At 42.6% G+C, this 19,644-nt stretch overlaps 1 protein-coding gene across 1 annotated transcript; it reads right to left on the bottom strand.

Annotated features, from left to right (window-relative positions):
- Positions 1–539: 539 nt before the first annotated feature.
- SHISAL2A (shisa like 2A) lies at positions 540–18,928 on the bottom strand. The gene is made up of 4 exons (XM_065657627.1): positions 18,747–18,928; positions 11,905–12,044; positions 5,398–5,464; positions 540–591 (listed from the first exon to the last, which is right to left on the bottom strand). The coding sequence occupies exons 1-4, from the start codon at positions 18,926–18,928 to the stop codon at positions 540–542; spliced, it is 441 nt and encodes a 146-aa protein (XP_065513699.1).
- Positions 18,929–19,644: the final 716 nt, after the last annotated feature.

The raw sequence follows: 19,644 nt of genomic DNA, 5'->3' as shown, positions 1-19,644 counted from the left end.
AACTCTTCTACCAAAGTAATTTTAAGACCTGTGAAAATCTTCTGAGGAAGTAAAAGTGGAGGAAAATGATAAATTAAGAAAAATACAACACAAACAAATGCCAGATTTTATTGAGGTACTGCGTTCACGTCTGTGCAGCAAACAATCACATTTGGCTAAAGACAACCAGATCCATGACATGAAGACACCACATTAAGACGGCACACAGGGAGAGCTTAAAAGAAAGCTTGGCCAACATGATGTGCCAAATTCTGCTCTGCTTGACAACTGCGTTATCTCACTGGAATTGCACAGGGTAAAGACAAAAATGTGCATGAAAATGATGAGCAGCAGTAGCTGGTATGTGCAAATCAAAGTCTACTACTCAATACAGTAACCATACACAAATAATCCTGACACAGCTTCAGATCAGCCTCTGGTTATCGACAGTGGTTGTAACAGCCAGGAAACACCTCTGGAGGAGTGAGTCAGGTTCTTGTAGCTCACAGTCATAGTTCATCCTTGTGGCCCAGGAAATCTCTTGAAGCCACTTGGCTTTGTCAACAGCTTGTTTTGGTGGAAGCCTTGTGAAGCATGCAGCTCTGGATCTGCAAAATAACAATCACGGTTAAGAATTAGAATGAAAAGGGGAAGATTTTTTCCTCTGCTGCACAGCAGTGTTGATAAGGAGACCCTACAAACAGATCCAGAACAAACCACACAGCTCAATCCATCTCACTGGGATTACTTCTTTCTAAGCATCTCATCATATTCCTACCCTTTAGCATGCGAAAAATTACACCTCTGAAGGGCATCACTACAGCTATGAAACATTAAATTCCTCCTCTGGAGATCTATGTGGATGGGTAGATCTGCTATTGCTCCTCTGCTGTGCAAGTGAGGATTTCACCTTGCACGTGATAAAGGCTCAAGGCACAACGGTGCTAAAACAAAATAAAAAAGACTTAACAGATAAAGACACAGTCATTCATCTAACTTTCTATGCAGCGCCTCTTGGAAAATGTACCATTAATATCTATATTAAATTGCACATTTCATTTTTTTATGATAGACATGCTCACAATGTGTGCTTTAATCCTGAGGGACACCAAAACATATTCCAAACTACACTTGAAGAATTACTGTACCAAGAAATTACTGTGCTGCTCATTAAACAGGATTGCTTCTGAGGTGAAGCAAACAGCTGTTGCTACAGCTGGGTTTAGACACAGCTGCTTGTCTGGATATACAGAAAACAACGGACATGCACTGAAGTCTCGACAGAAAATCTCAGCTTATTCAGCTACTGACAGAAGTTCTCAAGTATGAAATCTTGGATTCCAAGGCAGATGGCAACAAGCAGCAAAGAGCATCCTAACCAAAAAACATCACTTCTGATACTTTTTGTAGATTCTAGATTTTCTTCTGCTTAAGGCTCTGAGGATGGTTATATATTCCTGACGAACTTAAATGAAAATGTATGAGACATACATATAAACTTAGATTTGTGCCCTCCTCCAGTATTGCCATCTGCTTGGCAGCAGCTCAATAAGAGTCAGCAGTGTGTGCCCTGGCAGGCACGAGGGCAAACCGCACCCTGGGGTGTGTTAAACCAGGATAACTGGCTGGTCAAAAGAGGTGATCGTCCTGCTGTTTTTAGCCTTGCTGCAGCCTCACCTCGAGTACTGTGTGCAGTTCTGGGCCCCACGATTTAAGAAGAATGTGAAGGTCCTTGAGTGCATCCACAGAAGGGCAACAAAGCTCGTGAAAGGGCTGGAAGGAATGTTCTGTGAGGAGCAACTGAGGACTTTGGGCTGGTCTAGTTTGGAGAAAAGGAGGCTGAGGGGTGACCTCATGGATCTGCAGCTTCCTGAGGTGGGGACATGGAGAGGGAGGTGCTGAGCTTTCCTCCGTGGTACCCAGTGACAGGACATGGGAATGGTTCAAAGCTGTGCCAGGGCAAGTTTAGACTGGACATTAGGAAGCATTTCTTTACCAAGAGGGTGGTCAAACACTGGAACAGGCTTCCTAGAGAGGTGGTCGATGCCCCAGGCATGTCAGTGTTTAAGAGGCATTTGAACAATGCCCTTAATAATTTGCTTTAACTTTTGGTCAGCCCTGAAGTGGTCGGGCAGTTGGACTAGGTGATAATTGTAGGCTTCTTCCACCTGAAATAGCCCAGTCTCTCTCCCCATAGAGCATTTTTGATTAAATACTACATCAGAAGGGAGCTCAGACATTCCTGTTATGGCCATCACTTTTTCTCAAGACTATGGGCAGGCTCACACCCAGCCTGACACAGCATCCGAGACTCTGTCTACTCAGAGCAGCTTGACAGACATTTCCTTCCCAGACACGGACATAGTCCAGCATAAGCCAGGGGCTGCTGCTGTGGCCTAAGGGATGCCCCCCACACACTAAGGCTGTCAAGATCCTTTAGCTATCTCACTTTTGACAAGCGTGAGTCTAGCCTCATCAAGATGCCTTTGGAACGAAGTCCAACAAGTTGCATCATTGGCTGGGTCCAGTAGTACTTCTAGAAGATTTTCTATTACTGAATCTGGATCTCCTGCAATGTGAAATTCAGCACATTACTTATCTTGCCTGCCAACCACTGTCCTCTGTTTTACATAACTGAACACTGTCACTCATCTTTTCTAGACTTAAGCCATCTTAAGCCGGTCCTGCTGTTCCAAAACCTTAGTAATTTTCTCTAGTTTTATCTCTTTTCCAGTTTCTTAACACCTAAGAGCACTACTGTAACAGAGGTACCGCCAGCACTAACTGAAGCAAATTATTACCTTACATTTACCTTACATTCTATATACAGTTCCCTTCTTTAGTACATCAGACTAAAACAAGAGCCCAGAACATCAATACTGCATTTACAGCATACTGTAAATCACCAAATTTTTTTCCCCACACTACTTACTTATTCTCCCTTAGGTATTTCTGAGTATTTGATTTCTCCTTTTTAAGTAAGGTACTTTGCTTTTATCTTTATTGTATTTCACCTTTTTGATTTCAGATTATTTCTCCAGGGCACTGAAATAACTCTGAAAGGTGGTTTTAGCCCCCAGAATCTTGCAACCCTTCCCAGGGTGGTGTCATCCATAAATTTCATACAAATGCTCTTTCATCCTCCAGTCAAGCTCTTACTATTCAACTGGGATAGAGTACAGGGACATCCTTCCCTCCAAAAATGTGTTTGAGAATGTGCCACTGAAAACTTCTCTTTGATTGCATTTTCACAAAGACCTGTAAGTCACAGCCACTTGTTCCTATTTGTCTGACAGGTAAAATTACCCTGACACACAGAGAAATTACACTGGTTTGTCATGATTTATCTTCATGAAACCTGTGTCAGATTTTTCTTGCGCATAACTCAATTGTTTAACAATTCGATGTATTATCACTGCAAGTTCGAAGAGATGCCTCAAGCTGCCTAGTTCTTCTCCTTTCCCTTTTCAAAGCTAAGAGCTGTGTTTGCCCTTTTTCTGGAAAAGAGCATGCAAACAAGCTTGAGTTGTATGCTGAACTACAGCAGTTGCGAGAGTGTAGGGAGTCCTGCTCCTAATTAAAACCCAGTGAATTTGGCAGAGGAAGTATGCATGCTAAATCAAATCTCACTGCTACATGTAGCTTTCTCACAGCAGCGCAAGTTTTGCAGCCACTGATGGACTCTCTGGTTTATCACTGCACAGTGAAGTGGCTCACCATAACAGATGAGGGGGTGAAATCTGCAACAAGTAGACAACATGAAAAAAAGTGGACAAAAACCAATTAGAGACCAGGAATTTCTACCAACACCTAACCAGATTATCTGTTGAAGTTCTGAAAAGACCCCTAGGTCCTTTTTCATTTTCATAGAAAGTTCCCAGCTCCTCCATTTCAGATCTGGAAGCAAAAAGACTCACAAGCTAAGGGTAGAGTTTTTCTGATTTTAGCCCCAAAAGAGGAATCGAGTATTCTGAGTCTTCATGGTAATGCCAGCCTCATTTTGCCAACAAAAAAGAATTGGATCATTCATCCACAAAAAAAAGCTGGTCTTTATATAATGCATGCATTGAAACTCTACAAAAAGTCCTTTGCAGCTGGCCTTTCAATTCTCTCCCTCTGTTTCTCTCTTCCCGTATGCAATAGTGGTGAGCAGGCTACACTTCAGGGCACTCCAGAAACATTAGTGTCTTTAACACAGTGGAAGGCAGGTGAACTGAAGCATGAGGAAATGGCTCATGGCCTTACAGAAAGCAACGCTACATTCACAGACCTGAACCGAGGTCTCATCTCAGTACTCAGTGCCTGCCACAGGTATTTTTGGATTTTCTCACTACAGACGGCTTTCTGACTGCAGGATCCTTTTTAGCCTTCCCATGGCATTTTTCTCCCACAAGCCTCTTCATTTGCAACAGCAGGTGGGGGGGAAAAAACAGAAGTGTGGAGGTGTTTAGGAGTTTCAAAATCAGTGTTGTTACACTTACGTATTTTCATGGTGACAAGCAGTCCAAACCAACCTGTTACACTGATGATAAAATGTGCTGAGAAAGATGCATTTGCACCTATGAGGACCAGGGTGGCGCTTTTTTTAAGGGTACAAAAGGAAATACACGAAGCAGGGAACTCTGACGTATTTACTTTCTGGTCACCTAAGAACAACTGTTGAGCAAACAGGCCCCCGTTTTTGGTTTTTTTGTTTGTTTGTCTTTTTCCTGTGACAGAAATTGCTGTTCTATGGCTATTCTCACCTTCTGTGGCTGTTTAGCCATAAGCTTTCACGCCCTGTAAAAGTAAAATGTGGGTTTCATGGCATCTGAAGGCTTTTGCATTATTCATAAATTCCTTTTAAGTCTGAAGTACAATTCATCTGTACTGCCATACATTTTAAACACTATTTTGCATGGTCTGTGCCACAGGCAGTTTGACCTTTAAACATGATTTCAGCATAAAAATCAAGTTAGCATATGAAACTTCATATTTCACAAAATAACCCGCTTCAGTTCTGTATCAGACTTGACTTCACTTGTAGGTAGCATCCCCAAGAAGCAGAATATGACTAAACTACCCACCAGACACTTGACTGCTCTTACCCTTTGTCCCATGGGAGCCTTTCTGGCAGTTCATTGCTAAATAATCTCTTTTGAAGGGTGAGTTACAATGGCTGCCTCCTTAGTAAGCTCTGGTGCATTCTGGACAGCATCAGGGAAAGGACAAAGACAGCATAAGGGGAATGTAATCATCTCTGGTACACAACCATAAAAGAGGATTCACATACAAGTAAATCAAGAAGAGATTTCTCTGTGGAAGCACTCTGTTCGAGTCTCTGCAGATACTCATTGTATCTGCATCACCCCATATAAAACAGAGCAGAGGGTATACAAATACAATACAGTAAAATGAAATGTTCTCGCTGTACCTGTTTTCATTATGGCATTGGTAGAATCCATCCAGTGCCTCTGTTTAGCATATTGAACTCCCTCTAGTCTCACTGTCTGTAAAACAAAAGCATTTTCAGTAAAACTAACAGCATTGTTCTCCCTTTAATTGCAAGTAGTAATACATAAGTGTGTCTCTTCACTAGTGTCTCTTCACTAGAGAAAACACAGTTGCTGGAATCTTCCTTTACAGTCTTTAGGGAATGGGACAGACCAGAGCCATTCCACTTCCCATTCCTGAGACCATACGAGGCTGCAATTATTAACTAACTTGTATTAAAATGGAATAAACATCAAGATGAAGAGCAGTTTAAAGTAGCAGCACTGTAATGTAAATAGGACTTACAGCAGGAAACCAGTGAGTCTCTAAAAAGAAATGGCATAAAAATTTCCAATATCGAGAAAACAGATCAGAACTCCCCAACTTTCACCCCCTTCCAAACATGATCAGGCACTATTGTCTTCAATGCATCTTCCATCCAGTGATCCCAAAGCATTATGTGGGGGGAGGCTCACAATACTTCTTTGCATGGAAGAAGTGTCACTTCTTAATTTCAGAAAGATTGAAGGGATGACAGGAACAAATAAAGCATTTTTTAGTGCAACATTTCACCAGTTCCCCCCCCCTCCAAAAAAAAAAAATCTGAAGTGCTGGCATCTCCCATCTTTTGAGTGCTTGGCTTTGAAGCTTAGTAGTATTTGTATATTGTTTTTCAGAGCACAACTTCATAGGTTAAAATAAATAGAGGTTTATTAAAAATCCACCAGGTAACTGATACAGACACCTGCTTGGAGCAGAAGAGCTGGAGATTCAGTGCAGACAACTCAAGTTTGTCCAAGTGATCAGAATAACCAAAGCAAAGGCAGTCTGAGGTGGATCACTGTCGGGAGGGAGAACAGAGGGACTCTGGCAGCGGTTCTCACCGGTACCTGCTGCCAGCAGAGTGAGCAAAGCTCTAGAAAGAAAGACCGCACTTTCAACTTCAGTTCATTTCTTTCCTACCTTCTATTCATACTTTCATTCCCTTCCCACTTTCCTCGCTCTCTTTCCAGCCCTAATTTTCTGCTACTTTGCTTCCCATGCTAGTCCCTGTCTCCACGAGCAACCAGCTCAACTTTGAGTCCCTCCTGTCTCATTTCTCTGCCCTAAATCCAGCTCCCTGCTCTGCTCTCTTTCCACATCCTTCCAGGCACACTCAGGTCCTTGTTCAGTTGCAGCTTCTCCTTTATCTGCTGGCTCCAAAACCTCTCCCAGCTCCATCTGCTCACCTAGCTCTCCTGATGGAGCTCAGCAGTCCTCCTCCCAGACTGAATTTCCCTGTATTTCCCATTAGCCTCTAATCCAACACTGTCTTTCACCTCATTTTCCACCTTCCCACTGCTTGGGCCAACGCAGATAACGAAGAAAAAAAAAAGAAAAGCTAAGCATAACTGGGCAGGGTACTTTTGTCCAGGGAAGTGTGTGGGGAAGGGATTATAAAAGGTTCCCTATATCCAATAGGGATGAAAAGATGAGAATTCGAATATTTTCATAAAAAAAAAAAACCTGAATCAAAGCAAATCGAGCAAAGGAATTACTTGTCTTTTAAGTGTTTTGAAAGTTGCATCTTATTGTTTGAATTGAAAAAACCCGCAGTTTGGTTTCAAAATATCAAAATGGGATTTGACGGTTTGACATTTAAAAAAAAAAAATCTGTGCAATAATATTTAAGCCAAGATCTTAATAGAAACCAAGTCTTTTCAGTGAGTTATTTCAGCTGTGATAAAAAAGTAGTTAAAAAAAAAATCCTTATCAGTTATAGAGGAAGGCACCCCGTTTCCGAAGTGTGTCTAGATTTCATGTCTAAACCAGCTCACAGCATCTACAGGTTATCTTTGCAATAAAAAAATGTGACTCTTAATGCACTGCAAAAAACTCACTGCTACAAAGAAGCTTGGGAAATGTAAAAGCTAAGGAGTCAGATTTAAACATTTCCAAATTTAATCTTTCCTAGTGATGTAAATTTGAGCTAATGCTGCTCTTACACTAAATTTGAATTTCCACCTCCAAAACAGGAAATTTCTTCATTTCCTAAAGAAAATATACTCTTCTTTTTTTTTTTTTTTTCCTTAATAGTTGGACACATATGGCTGATTTTTCCCATGTACGAAAGTCTGAGGCAGATGGCTGGCAAAGAGAAAAGTAGCCTAACTGGGGAAAATTTGAGGCCAGATGCAAAATGTCCATATAGTGGAAATTATTGATAAACCTAGAAAGCAAAGCTATCAATGCATATTCTAAAAACAGAGCACAGTGTCTCTGAATTCAGACAGCAGCTATCTGGTTTCAGAACCAATAGAGTCAGATAATTCAACTGAGCTAAGGAAGAGAAAGTGCGAGTGTCTGGTGCCTTTTCATCAAAATATGTGAATGCCTTGTGTATTTCACTAGTGCCCCATGAGGAATCCTTAATTAAGGAGAGAAATTGGGACAAAAAGATCATCTGATTATTTTTCAAGCTGAGTTTTCATTATTATGAAATGAAACCATGAACTTTTGCATACTATGATGTCACGGCTTTGTAAGAACAAGGAATTAATCTCTTCTATTAAAGCACATTTTTCCCAGCACTTATGAGTAATGTACAAGGCCCCAGCTCTCTTCACACTCCAGACCAAAGGTCCATGCTGTTTGACTCCAAAAGCATTAGAGGGGTCTCCCTGTGCTAAGTTTTAAAGGAAAATGTTAGTTACCATCATAAAATCTAATTTGCTATTCTCATTTTGCAGTGGTATAGGACACCTTTCCTCAGAGGTGGCAGAACACTAGCAGAAATACACAGACAACTCAGAAAATGTGTTTAAAAACTCTTTGCGTCACCAAGGTGAAGAGTCTCTATCCACCTTTTTACCTCTGATGGTAAAACCAGTTCTAAGGGGCCAGCAGAGATGACCACTCCTCTCCCATCAGCTGGCTCTTCAAGGGAAGCATTTGTGCACCTTCTCCCAGTGCTGAGCAGCAGATATGCCCCTAAACTCCTCCTTTTCTGCTCGTTTAGCACTCTCCTCCTGACAATTATGCAATCTTTACTCAGTCCTCCTCACCTTCCCCAGATGCTCCAGCATTGTTCACTCAGCCCAACAAAACGCTTGCAATCTTGTGACTCCCTAGATATCTATGTTTTGAAGGGGATAAACCTTTTGTACAAAGAGAATTTTTATGGCTAGAAGGAAAACAAAGCATATGAACAAATGCCCTTTCATCTTGGGAAAATCCACAACATTTGCATTCAGCTTGGTTTCAAAAAGCATGGCTCAATTCACAGTACCACAGAATTCCTGTGTCAAGCTAGTCTTGGAGCCATATTTTTAGAGGTATCACAAAGCAAAAGTCTTCTGGTTAGTGATGTCCTTTCAAAATTCCACTAGACATTAATGTCTAGACTGACACACAAAGCATTAAAACGATGACACTTCTCTGCAGTTCTGTCTCCTTGTAAGATTGGGCTAACAGCATCTCCCTACTCCAGAAAAGTAGCTGTGAGGATAAAGAGAAGAAAAACTTTGAAGCACTTGGACACTTCAGTAATCCATGAGCCAAATCCTAGGTGCACCTCCCATTTTAAGTGCAAACAGTAAGAAAGTGATGTATAAAGATCAGAGATTTTGACAGTAAAAGGAGAAGGTTTCATTGAAAGGAGTAAATAAAGTATGTTGCTATTTTTTATCAAGAAATACTAGATCTGATAAGAAACTAGACTAAACTCCTTGAGATACGGGATCTTCTCATTTGCGTGTACCTGCTGCCTTGCATGTAAGGGATCTGCTCTGCACTCCACACTATGATACTACAAACAGAAATGAGTAACAACAATTTGCATTAGTATTACAACTAACATTTGACTAGTTATTCCTGGTCCGCACCAGTGACTAAGCTCATTTTTTTAAATTCAGTTCTCAGATTAAAATGCTATTTTTTGCTAGGAACCCTACATATAAAATCTGTATTGATGCTATTTAAGACCATTTGTTCAAGACTAAATAGAGGCAAATACCAGCTGATCCGCCTTTTGCAGAATCAGAAGCTTTAATAAAGACCACACATCTAGTTTATTGTTAGAATTATGACTGATCTTTAAATTATTCCTGTAAAAATCCAACAACTCCGCTTCTATATCTGGGAGATCTTAGATAAGTGCACAGAACAATGACTAACTTTGACTATTACATGAGGGAGGAAAGGCAGATAACAATCAATTGTATGTTTAATGAAATATAAAACTCCAACTGAGCTGACATATTATGGGTGAAACTGAATATAATAAAAGTATTGCTTTCATAAATGAGTGTTCTCTGAATGCTCCACATGTATAGGGTGCAACACCTAATGTGTGGCACAGCCTTCATCTAAAGGCAAGACTATGCCAGTTCAAAACCAGGACAGTCGCCTATGTACAACTGTGCTTAAATCTCAGAAGAACTAAAAGAGGAGCAGAGAAGCTGCTTTTATTGTTTCCCAGGCCTGAAAGCAGCTAACCAGCCATCTCATACGATACTCAGCCCTTGCATGACTTCATGCAAAAGAAATGATGAAGATAAGCACTAAGGCTTGTCAATGAAATCCTTCAGTGTTTTCAAAGATCTCTCAACCTTGGCGAAGCAACTGGCTTTCATTTTCTGGCAGCCCACCTCATCAACAGCTAAAGCTATCAGAATTTAGATGTGAAATAATTGTCATTCAGCACAGCCAAAGCAGCAGAATAATAGAAGTGAAAAACACAAGACAAGAGCAAAGTAAAAACGGTGTTTAAATACAAAGCAATGCAGTCTGAATAAAGCTCAAAACAACATAGGAGATGGTGAGGAGAAAACAAAGATCTCTCAGCTTCCTGAAGTCCTGACACCTGGAATCATGAGAGGCAGGACGCCTACGTGAACAGTGGGTCACCAATGCGGGACCTTGGGATGCTGTTCACCTCCTGACTGGAAGAGAGGAACAATCTCTAATGCCAAAGCAGGATGTGGTTTTGCAGCAGGGTTCAAGTCTGTAGAGAAAGATGGAATAACTTGGCAGCAGCGGTGCTGTGGCACCTGCCTCCTTCCCGGCCCCTCATGAGCCAGACATGCCTGGCACAAAAATACAAAGTGTGAGGAAAACAGCACTGCTGCTCTGGTAATGGATTAAGAGCTGACACCACAGCAGCAAAACCTGAGGGAAGAAGTTAAACAGCAACACCACCAAAACCACAATGCCAGTTTATAATTTGAACACAATCATCTCATAAAAGATGACTGGGCATTTTGTTCATTCCACCCAAGAGTTTATTTAGGCCCTTGCAGGTCTTATTTCCACTCTCTCACTCCACAACAGGGGTCGATTTTTCAATTTGCGGATTAGTAGCAGTTTTCTGAATGTGTGACTTTCACTTTGGCAGCTTGCTCAGCTTACGTAGGTCCAAAACAAGGCTTTGCACTTCCTGACAACCCTATAAACGACTTTTAGACCAATGCCTCCATTCTCTGGAGAGCAAAACAAGACATGCAAAGTTTGGTATGGAGTGGACTGTGTTAACTAGGCACTGAGGAGGGGGCTTACTGCTGTATAATAGGCTAAAATTACAGTGGCTCATTGGTCATTTATTGCCATGCAGATATGGATGCATTTTAAAAACTAGTAAAAAAAAAATAATTTTAAGTGGGGGACTTTTTTCCAAGAATTATTCCCCTTTTTCAGCTTGTGCAACTTTCAAGGCCTAAATAAGTACAACATTTCCTTTACTTCCTACAACTTTACTGGTTGAACTACTCAAGCCATGTTTAAATATTTACAAAGTGCAAGACAAAGGGTGAAACTTTCATCACACCCCTTCCTGCCATTAAAACTTGCAGCCAGATTTCACAAATGTGCTAAAATGTAGTAGAAGCAGCCATGGTTTTCCCACACCAGTGGGCAAGCACTGGCTACATGTGCTGTTCCTGTGGGTAACCACCAATGCAGCTTGGGCTCAAAGGTCTAGGCCACTGGGATTGAAGTCAAGAGCCTTAGATGTCTTAGACTGGATCCTATGTCAGGAAGAAAGAAAAAAAAAAAAAAACAAAAGAAAAGAACAACCTCTCCCTGTCACAAGAAAATACACTTAAAATCTCCTTTGAGATTCTTATTCCTGGAATGAAATCACTATATGTTTATGCACTCTCGACAGGAAATCCAGAGCAACTAACTCATTAAGCCTCTTGTTGATAAAAGGACTTAATTCTTACACCCTTACTTGGTATTGTGAAACTTTACACTCTTCCTACTACCAAATAAATCTACTATGCTTGCGCTAATTTTTTTACTTGAGTTTGGTACAGATTTCATTCAGAAGGTAAAACAGCAGGGTGGTATTACTACACATTGAGGTCCCTATCAGCAGGAAAATACACACTGTTGGATTCCTCCACATCCATTTAGAGACAGAATGAGGCTTTTCCTCTGCAGGAGATAACCTGTTTCAATAACAACTGGTCTTACCTGCCATCTGTAAGCTTAAGCCAGTATCCAGTTTGCTGTGTGGCTTCGTGCTGATAAACAAATAACAGAGAACACACACAGTGATGATAAAAGCAAAGAGGACCACTGCTGCTATCGACAGGCCCACCAGTGCTCCAACACTAAGAAAGAAAAACAAAGAAATTAAGTGTACAGACAGCCTGGGACACCCATTAAAACAACAGTTGGCATGATACCTGGAGGTTATTTGTACTCAGGCTGGAGAGTGACTGTGTATTTACTGTAAACGGAAATTTAGAGCTCAATACTTCAGTTCCACAAAGCAGAATTATTTCATTGCCCTCAGAAGGGTGAACATCTTTACACAGCAGGTGAACAGCTGGCCCTCGATGACATTTCTTGTTACCTATGCATTCTACTCCTGAGTCTGATTTAAACCATGTTTATAAAAATCAGCAATAACTTCATGTAGTAACTGGCCTCAGTGAGATCAAAAGCTTCTCCAATCCAGTGCATATTCCCAGATAAGTATAATATCACATATATACTACATGCACACACAAAAAGGGATTCCAGAGCTCCAGGCACCCCATGCAAACTCCTTTTTCTCAAGTAACATGACTATTAAAGCTATATTTTCAGTCTGAAATGCCATTTTTATTGCAAGAAGAGCCTACTATAGCACTCTAAGCAAAGTACATATTTGTCACAGACTTCTGTTTTACAGCCCAACCCAAAGACACTGATTTCTGGTCAAATTAAACAGCAGCCTTTTGGTGACAGGTTAAGAAAGTCTGAGTATCAAGAATCCTTATAATACTACTGTGGTATGTTTACAATTTTGACAGGTGTAAAAAGGACAAAAGAGAGATTAATGTCATAAATTCTATGAACTCCATCCTCTAGTGATAAAAATGCCTTTATATATCACCGCTATCAGTGAGAATTCACTTCTACTGTGGCCTTGCAGGGAGATGAGAAGAACTGTGCCTTGGGATGTTTTTATGAATTTTACATTCAAGCTACTGCAAAGCTTCCCTATAAGCTCCCATAAAAACAGTAGACAGATATGTCCATAGGAGAAACTCTTAAAATCAGCAGGATGAGAATAGCAGATATCAGTATGACTTTAAGATGCAGTTCTCATTCCTTATTGGTCAGATCCATTAATGAAGCTTATGCAAAGTTTACTTCAACACACAACTAAAATAATTTGTTATCAGCAAAATGATTGGTTCTGGAAAGAATAGCTTTACCCTTATGAGGATTCTTCATGGTATTTATCATCTGCATGAACTAGACTGTCTTTCTATGTTTGTGTATATATGCATGTATCAAGCAAAGTTTTTCCCAGTTAAGTGTGCCCTCCACAGCTCTGAACACTGAAGTTTCTTAAGCAGAACACAATCTTCTCCTTTTTTTTATAGTTAAAACCATTATTAGAAACAAAATACCAAAATAACTATGACCATTGATCATTTTAATGACCACCCTCCTCTGAAAATACAGACAGCCCTTCAAAATGTCCCCTACATTCTATAGCAATTACTGTGGTGCTGTGTATCCATCTAGAAAGGCTCTTGCTTAAAACATTTTGCTGTCTTCACCTCAGGTACCAGGTGTTTAAAGTCTGTTCACCAGTCCACATAACAACAGCCTACGGGCCTCAGGGTGTGTGTCTTCAAGATCAGTCCTTTGACAGCAGAGACATTAAACAAGAGAACTAAAAAGACACTCCTGCCCACAGCTGCAGCCTCATTAGGGAGCAAAAACCTCTTCAACAACAACCCACTCACCCCCAAAAATGATGATCTAGCATAAAAAGGGCAACAAAGGCCTAGGGGTAACCCTAGCAGCATTTACACAATTCTTCAAACGTGAGCAGAGGGTCTCCACTGCCAAACACCCCAGGGCTTCCCAAGCTGCCATCCAGAGCTGCGCAGGGGGTCACTGACATTTCTGTCAGTGGTTGCTCAGCATCGCACACCTACTGTTATTTTTAGTCCATAAAATTAGTCCATCCACACCAACAATAGCTAGGGAAACTTTAAATATCAGCTATGCAGATGCAGTTTGTCCACTGACAGATTAAAAGGAAGCTCATGAGTCATCTGGATCCGAGTGAATCAACTGTTCCTAATGCCACTGCTGCAGTGGCATGTTGGACGTAGCACTTGCAAAGAAAACAGGTAAATATTGCCAGGAGACTGGAGGAATGAGTATACAGGAACAGACGACTTGCTATTTTGGAGAGCCAGAGCAGACTCCTGGAGATCTGCACAGCTAAGCAAAGCTTGGCCACAGCATTAGGTCACCATGGTTCTATGGGTACTAACTAATACAGCATTTTGGACAAAATCTATACTTGGCCTGCCAGAGTTTTAATTAAACGTGTAATACTGCATGAAACTTATAAAAGGTACAGATTTGGAATGGATACTGTAATTCTATTTGATACTGAAATAAGCCATTGAATTTGCGAAAGGAAACTTATTTAAACAGTGAGAAAAATAATTCTAAGATATTTTAAAGTAATGAGAAACAAAAAAGGTGCTGACAGAACCTAATTGCGTCACAGTTCAGTACAAATACTACATGTTCAGCATTTCTCCCTTTCCACTCAGCTTTGAAGGTGAAGTATATGTGTCATGATAAATGCATTTACGCGCACAGCACATGGCTGGGTAAGCTGTTCAGTGTTTTGCTGGTTTTGTGGTTTCAAAAGCTGCATGACCTCCTGGCAAATTTTGTACACCCCTGCCTTTTACTAGTGTTCCATTCCCTGTTCCATGGGCTCCTGACTGCTGTAAGAAAGAGAGAAAAAACCCCACATTCTTCATTTGTCTTTGCTGAGGTCAGCTTTTCAAGAAATGTGGAAAAGGAATGTACGCTGCTCTAACAAAAGAGAAAAAAAGTTACTATACTATTTGATTGTAAGTACCAGCAAAAAAAGAAAGGCTAAATGAGAAATTAATAATATTAATTATATATAATAATTTCAGGGGAAAATATAAAATGTGTCAAGAGTTGCTCAAAGGTTGATAACTTATGATTGTCCAGCAGCTCCTAGTACAATTGGTGTTAGGATGCACTTGTCCAAAACTGCAGATTTTGCAGGAGTGGGAGGCGAAAACATGGTTCCATTTGGCCAAGGGACAGTGCAGTATATCGCTCTAAACATAGTACAGGCAGTAGTGATTTAGCATAAAAAAACCAGAATAGCACAGGAGTGCAAGTGACTATCGCTTCAGGTTGCCTAGGCTGCTGGTTTCTCCACAAACTGCTTCCGTCAGAGCTGGCTGCCAAATGGTCTGGAAACGCGTCTCCCACAGCATCAAAAATACACGAGAAATCTGCAATAGCTTCCTAAAATTCTAAGTGCGGTGTCACCAAACAGAAGTAATGCCTGAGATGCCACCAACTACTTGGTGGCGCATCCAGTCACTGCTTTCAAATTAATGGGGGGAGTCAAGCAAACAAAGATTTAGGATGACAAAATTAAAGCTCTGGAGTAAAGCAAAACCTGCAACAATTCCCTCATCAAAGCTTCCAAATCCTTTCCCTTCCTCAGTACATTCAATCTCCAGACTTACGTTGGCTGGTTTGGCTAACGCTTGAGTAGTTTTAAGTCTTAAGTGTTTCAAGTCTTAAAAATGCATCCTTAAAAGCTCTAAGATGCATTTGAAGGGTTATTTTAATATATAGTCATTACATACAGAAGTAAGTAGCAGTCTGAGACAAAGATAAGCAAGGCAGTGATCACCAAAACATCCCGAGAGACGAGAAAATGTTATTTTTATGTTTTCCTAATGGAACTATCATGAGGAAATGTATACAGTTCTCAAAGCGCTATAAAACCGTATGGTTTCCAGTGTGTTAGTAACTACAAATTGTGATTTGATTTGTTACTGGAAAACACTTCTGAAAATAGAAATTTCAGTTCTAACCACTCCGTAACTTTGCTTAGAGAGGTAAATTGTATTTATTCACCTCTTCTACACGATGGATACAGACAGCTATGGCAGAAGTTAAGCACAACCAAAACTCCTTCCAATTGCAATTTCCTCTGATCCTTTCAGCAGCTGAGGGCCAAAAATAAATAAATCCTGAAGTTTCAAAGCTTTGCCCCAGATTTCTCACCTAGGCAGAGGCTAAGCAGTTACACTTCTCAGATCCTACAAAATCTTCATAAAGGAAGATCCTTCAGAGAGGAGCTTCATTAAAGCCTCTCATGAAAACCAGTTCTTTGAGGTACTTTCTGAAAAGATCAAGTTTTAACAGTATTCACTACAACCTCTCATCCAGATGCAAGAGCAAAACTTTATCCTAATCTTTCAGTAGTTCTGCCGTCTTGAGAAGGCGTCCTGTGACTGAAACAAAGACTATGCAAAAATATCATTTCACATTATTTGATGAGAAAAGTGTAAAAAAGGACACTTGGGGATGTCTTCTCACATCGGAGAAGCTGAGTAATTTTCAGTCACAGCTGTGGATGGCTGGGAGATTCCCACATTCAACCCATTATTTGTACCAGACAGACTAGATTTTAAATAACTATACACTAAATATTAGACAAGATAAATGAGAGCAAGCCCGCAGTACTGTATAGCATTCACTCAAGAGCTCCGAAGGAATTCATATGTGAAACTGCAGAACTGCTGGCCATCATTAAATAAGGCTGCTCTGCCAGAGGACTGAGAGCATAACTCCAACATCAACCAGAGCTCTAGAGGGGAACCCAGGAACTACAGACTAGTAAATGTGACTTCCATTCCTGGCAAGGCAGAAAGATCTTTTTTAAAAGTGAATAATATCACTAAGTCAAGAGATAAACACAATGTTGGGGCACTGAGTACATCTGAGTTGCATCTGACCCTGGCTGTTATTCCCAAGCCACGATGCCGAGGCCTGCCCCGCTCACCTTAGAGAATCACAGAATCAGAGAATCACAGAATATTAGGGATTGGAAGGGACCTCAAAAGATCATCTAGTCCAATCGCCCCGCTGGAGCAGGAACACCTAGGAACACCTTACCTGGATACGAGGGACAGGTCCTTTGGTGGTGAAGCCACCACCCTCTTCCACCTCATTACCACACTTTGCCCTCAGGAAGATGCTGGCATTTGCTGCTTCCTGACATAAAATCTTTAATGAAAGAGTCAGCATTACTATGAGGGGAAAACACTGCCTTGTTAACCTGCTGGAGTCTACGAAATGTCAATAAGCAGATGGATAAAGGAACCCAGCAGACAGAGTTAGATTTTTCAAAAAGCCTTTGACAAAGCTCCGCACTGAAGGTGGGACTAAAAAGACTGAACTGACACAGCATTAGGGAAAAGGTCCTGTTACAGATTCGAGGCTGCTTAACAGAATAAGGAGAAAAGCACAGGGGTAAGTGGTCTCTTTGCAATATAAAGAAAAGTCAGAGATCAGTGCTGAAACTGACTTTATTCAGTGTCTTCATCTATGACCTGGAAAAGAATGAAATCTGAGTTTCTGACAATCCTAAGCCCCTACAAGTGATGAAATGCTATGAGGGCAAGGAATGCTTGTAGACTTGTGGAAAACTGAGTGAGCAGGCAGGACCGATGTAGATGAGCTTTGGTGTACATAACATAATGTAAAAATAAACAAAACCAAGCCTACATGACAATGAACTCAGAACCGGCAGTTCTGAACTCAAGGAAAGTTTCATAGTCATCAGTGAGAGGTCACTGAAATCACAGAGTCAACACACACCGGCAGCCAAAGACATCAACAAAACATTGGCCACCAACACGAGGGATTTTGAGAGCAAGATTGAAGGCAGCATTTTGGTGCTCTCTAAAACCTTGCCATGCCCACATTTTGAGCACACAGCTCCAGATCGTGCACCTCGAAGAGCAGCGCTGTGGAGTGAAAAATGGTATGGATGAGAGGCGACTAAGCTGGTCAGTGAGACACAGCATCTACCTCAATGATAATCCAAAAGGACTGAGACTGTTCGTTTTGGAGAGGTGAAAGCTGAGAAGGGACGCACCAAACGCTTACGAAATTTTGAACACTGTGCATAAAGCGAACGTGCAATTGTTGGTCACTGAAGCTCACAACACTAATACTACAGGGCACTCCTGAAAACTAGTAGGAAACAGTACAAAACAGATAAAAGGATGTATCTTCAAAGAGCAGGTAGTGAGTGCTGCCACCAGGGCTGCAGAAGCAGACAGCGGAAGTCCAGAAAGGGATTAGATAAAATCAGGGATAATGAGTCCATGAAAGGACAGCGAAAGCCCCATGCAGAGGTGTATTGTACCGACACCCTGCGACAGCAGCGGGGACGCTGAGGGCCCGGAGAGCGGCCAGGCTGCGTGCAGCCCCCACAGCCACTGCGGGACACGCTACACGGACCCTCGCACTGAGCCAGGACAGCACAAGTCCGATTATCTGCTATCTTCCGAAAACTTATGCAGTGCTTGACCTTACTGCACCCAGAAAAGTAGCTAAAGTCATTGGGAACTTTATGCACGGCAGCATCTTACACACTCAGGCCCCGCGACAGCCGTTCCCCCCACACAGAAGTGATGGAGGGACACGGGATGCTCTGTACACAGGCACCGAGCGTTCCCCAGCGCTTCCTTGCAAAGACCACGACTTATTTCTTTCAGAAACCACCCCGGCACAAGCACAAGTCTCTCCAGGCAGCAGCTGCAGCTCTGCCGCTACTCTCAGCGGGACAAAAGCAGCGAGAAGAGCCCGGCTGCGGGTACCTCAGAAACGCAAACCCGAAGGCAAGCTCGGGCGAACACGGGTCTCCCGCTCCGCCCGGAGCCTCCACACCGCCCGCCGTGCAGGACCGGGCCCGGGCGGCACCGCCGCTCCCCTACCTGAGCCACCACATGTAGCTGTGCTCGTAGGGGAAGAAGCTGTGCGGGTCATCGCAGCAGTACTTGACGTCCTGGAAGCCGCAGCAGTAAACGGCGCGGGCGTCGCCGCCCGTCCGCGGGCAGCTGAACCCGCTCACCAGCACCTTGTCGGCGTTGAGGTAGCTGCTGCACTCGGCGCTCATGCTGCGGCGCCCGCCGGGCTGCCCAGCGCCTCGGCTCCCGGGCGGGAGGTGGGGCGGCGAGCGGGAGGAGCTGGGGCGGGCAGGGGCTGCACCGGCGCCGGGCGAGGCTGCCTTTGGGCGGGAACCGCCGCGCTCAACCCCTCCGACCCGGGGTCGCCTCAAGGCGGGAAGCGGCGGGAACCGCCCGCGCCCTGAGGTGAGGCGGGAATGGAGCCGCCCGCCCTTGGGAAGGCAGGGAGAGGGTGGTGTGGGACCGAGCAACCGCTTGGTTGCTCAGCTCCGAGGCGGCACTCCCGCGTCTCTCGCCTGGGCTTGGTTTTCCCTCATCGAGGAGACACTCAGGGGTCCGTCCCCACCCGTGAGCCCCGGGGGTTCGCAGGGCACCGAAGTCAAGAAGGTAACTGAGAGGAATTGCACCTCGGTTGGGATCGGGACCCCTTGGCTTCATGAAGGGTAAAAATTCCGTACAATATTTAATGTTTCTGAGAGAACAGCCTCCTACTCTTTTCAGAGGGCATTTCCTTTTAGCGTTTTAGACCACTTTTCGAAAAAAAATGTGAGGCCTGGGCATTCTGTTACCTGTATGAAAGAGGGAACGGGAGGTAGATCTCAGCTCCAGATACCACACACACACACCATGTGCACCTCTGCATGGGATTTGGCTCTTGGAAATAAAGAAAATAAAAAGCCTCCAGTGGATGCCACCCAGTCCAAAG

Source organism: Caloenas nicobarica, chromosome Z (assembly GCF_036013445.1).
Source record: "Caloenas nicobarica isolate bCalNic1 chromosome Z, bCalNic1.hap1, whole genome shotgun sequence".
NCBI lineage: Eukaryota > Metazoa > Chordata > Aves > Columbiformes > Columbidae > Caloenas > Caloenas nicobarica.
Note: the sequence above shows the minus strand (reverse complement) of the source record. Positions and strands in the feature narration are given on the sequence as shown.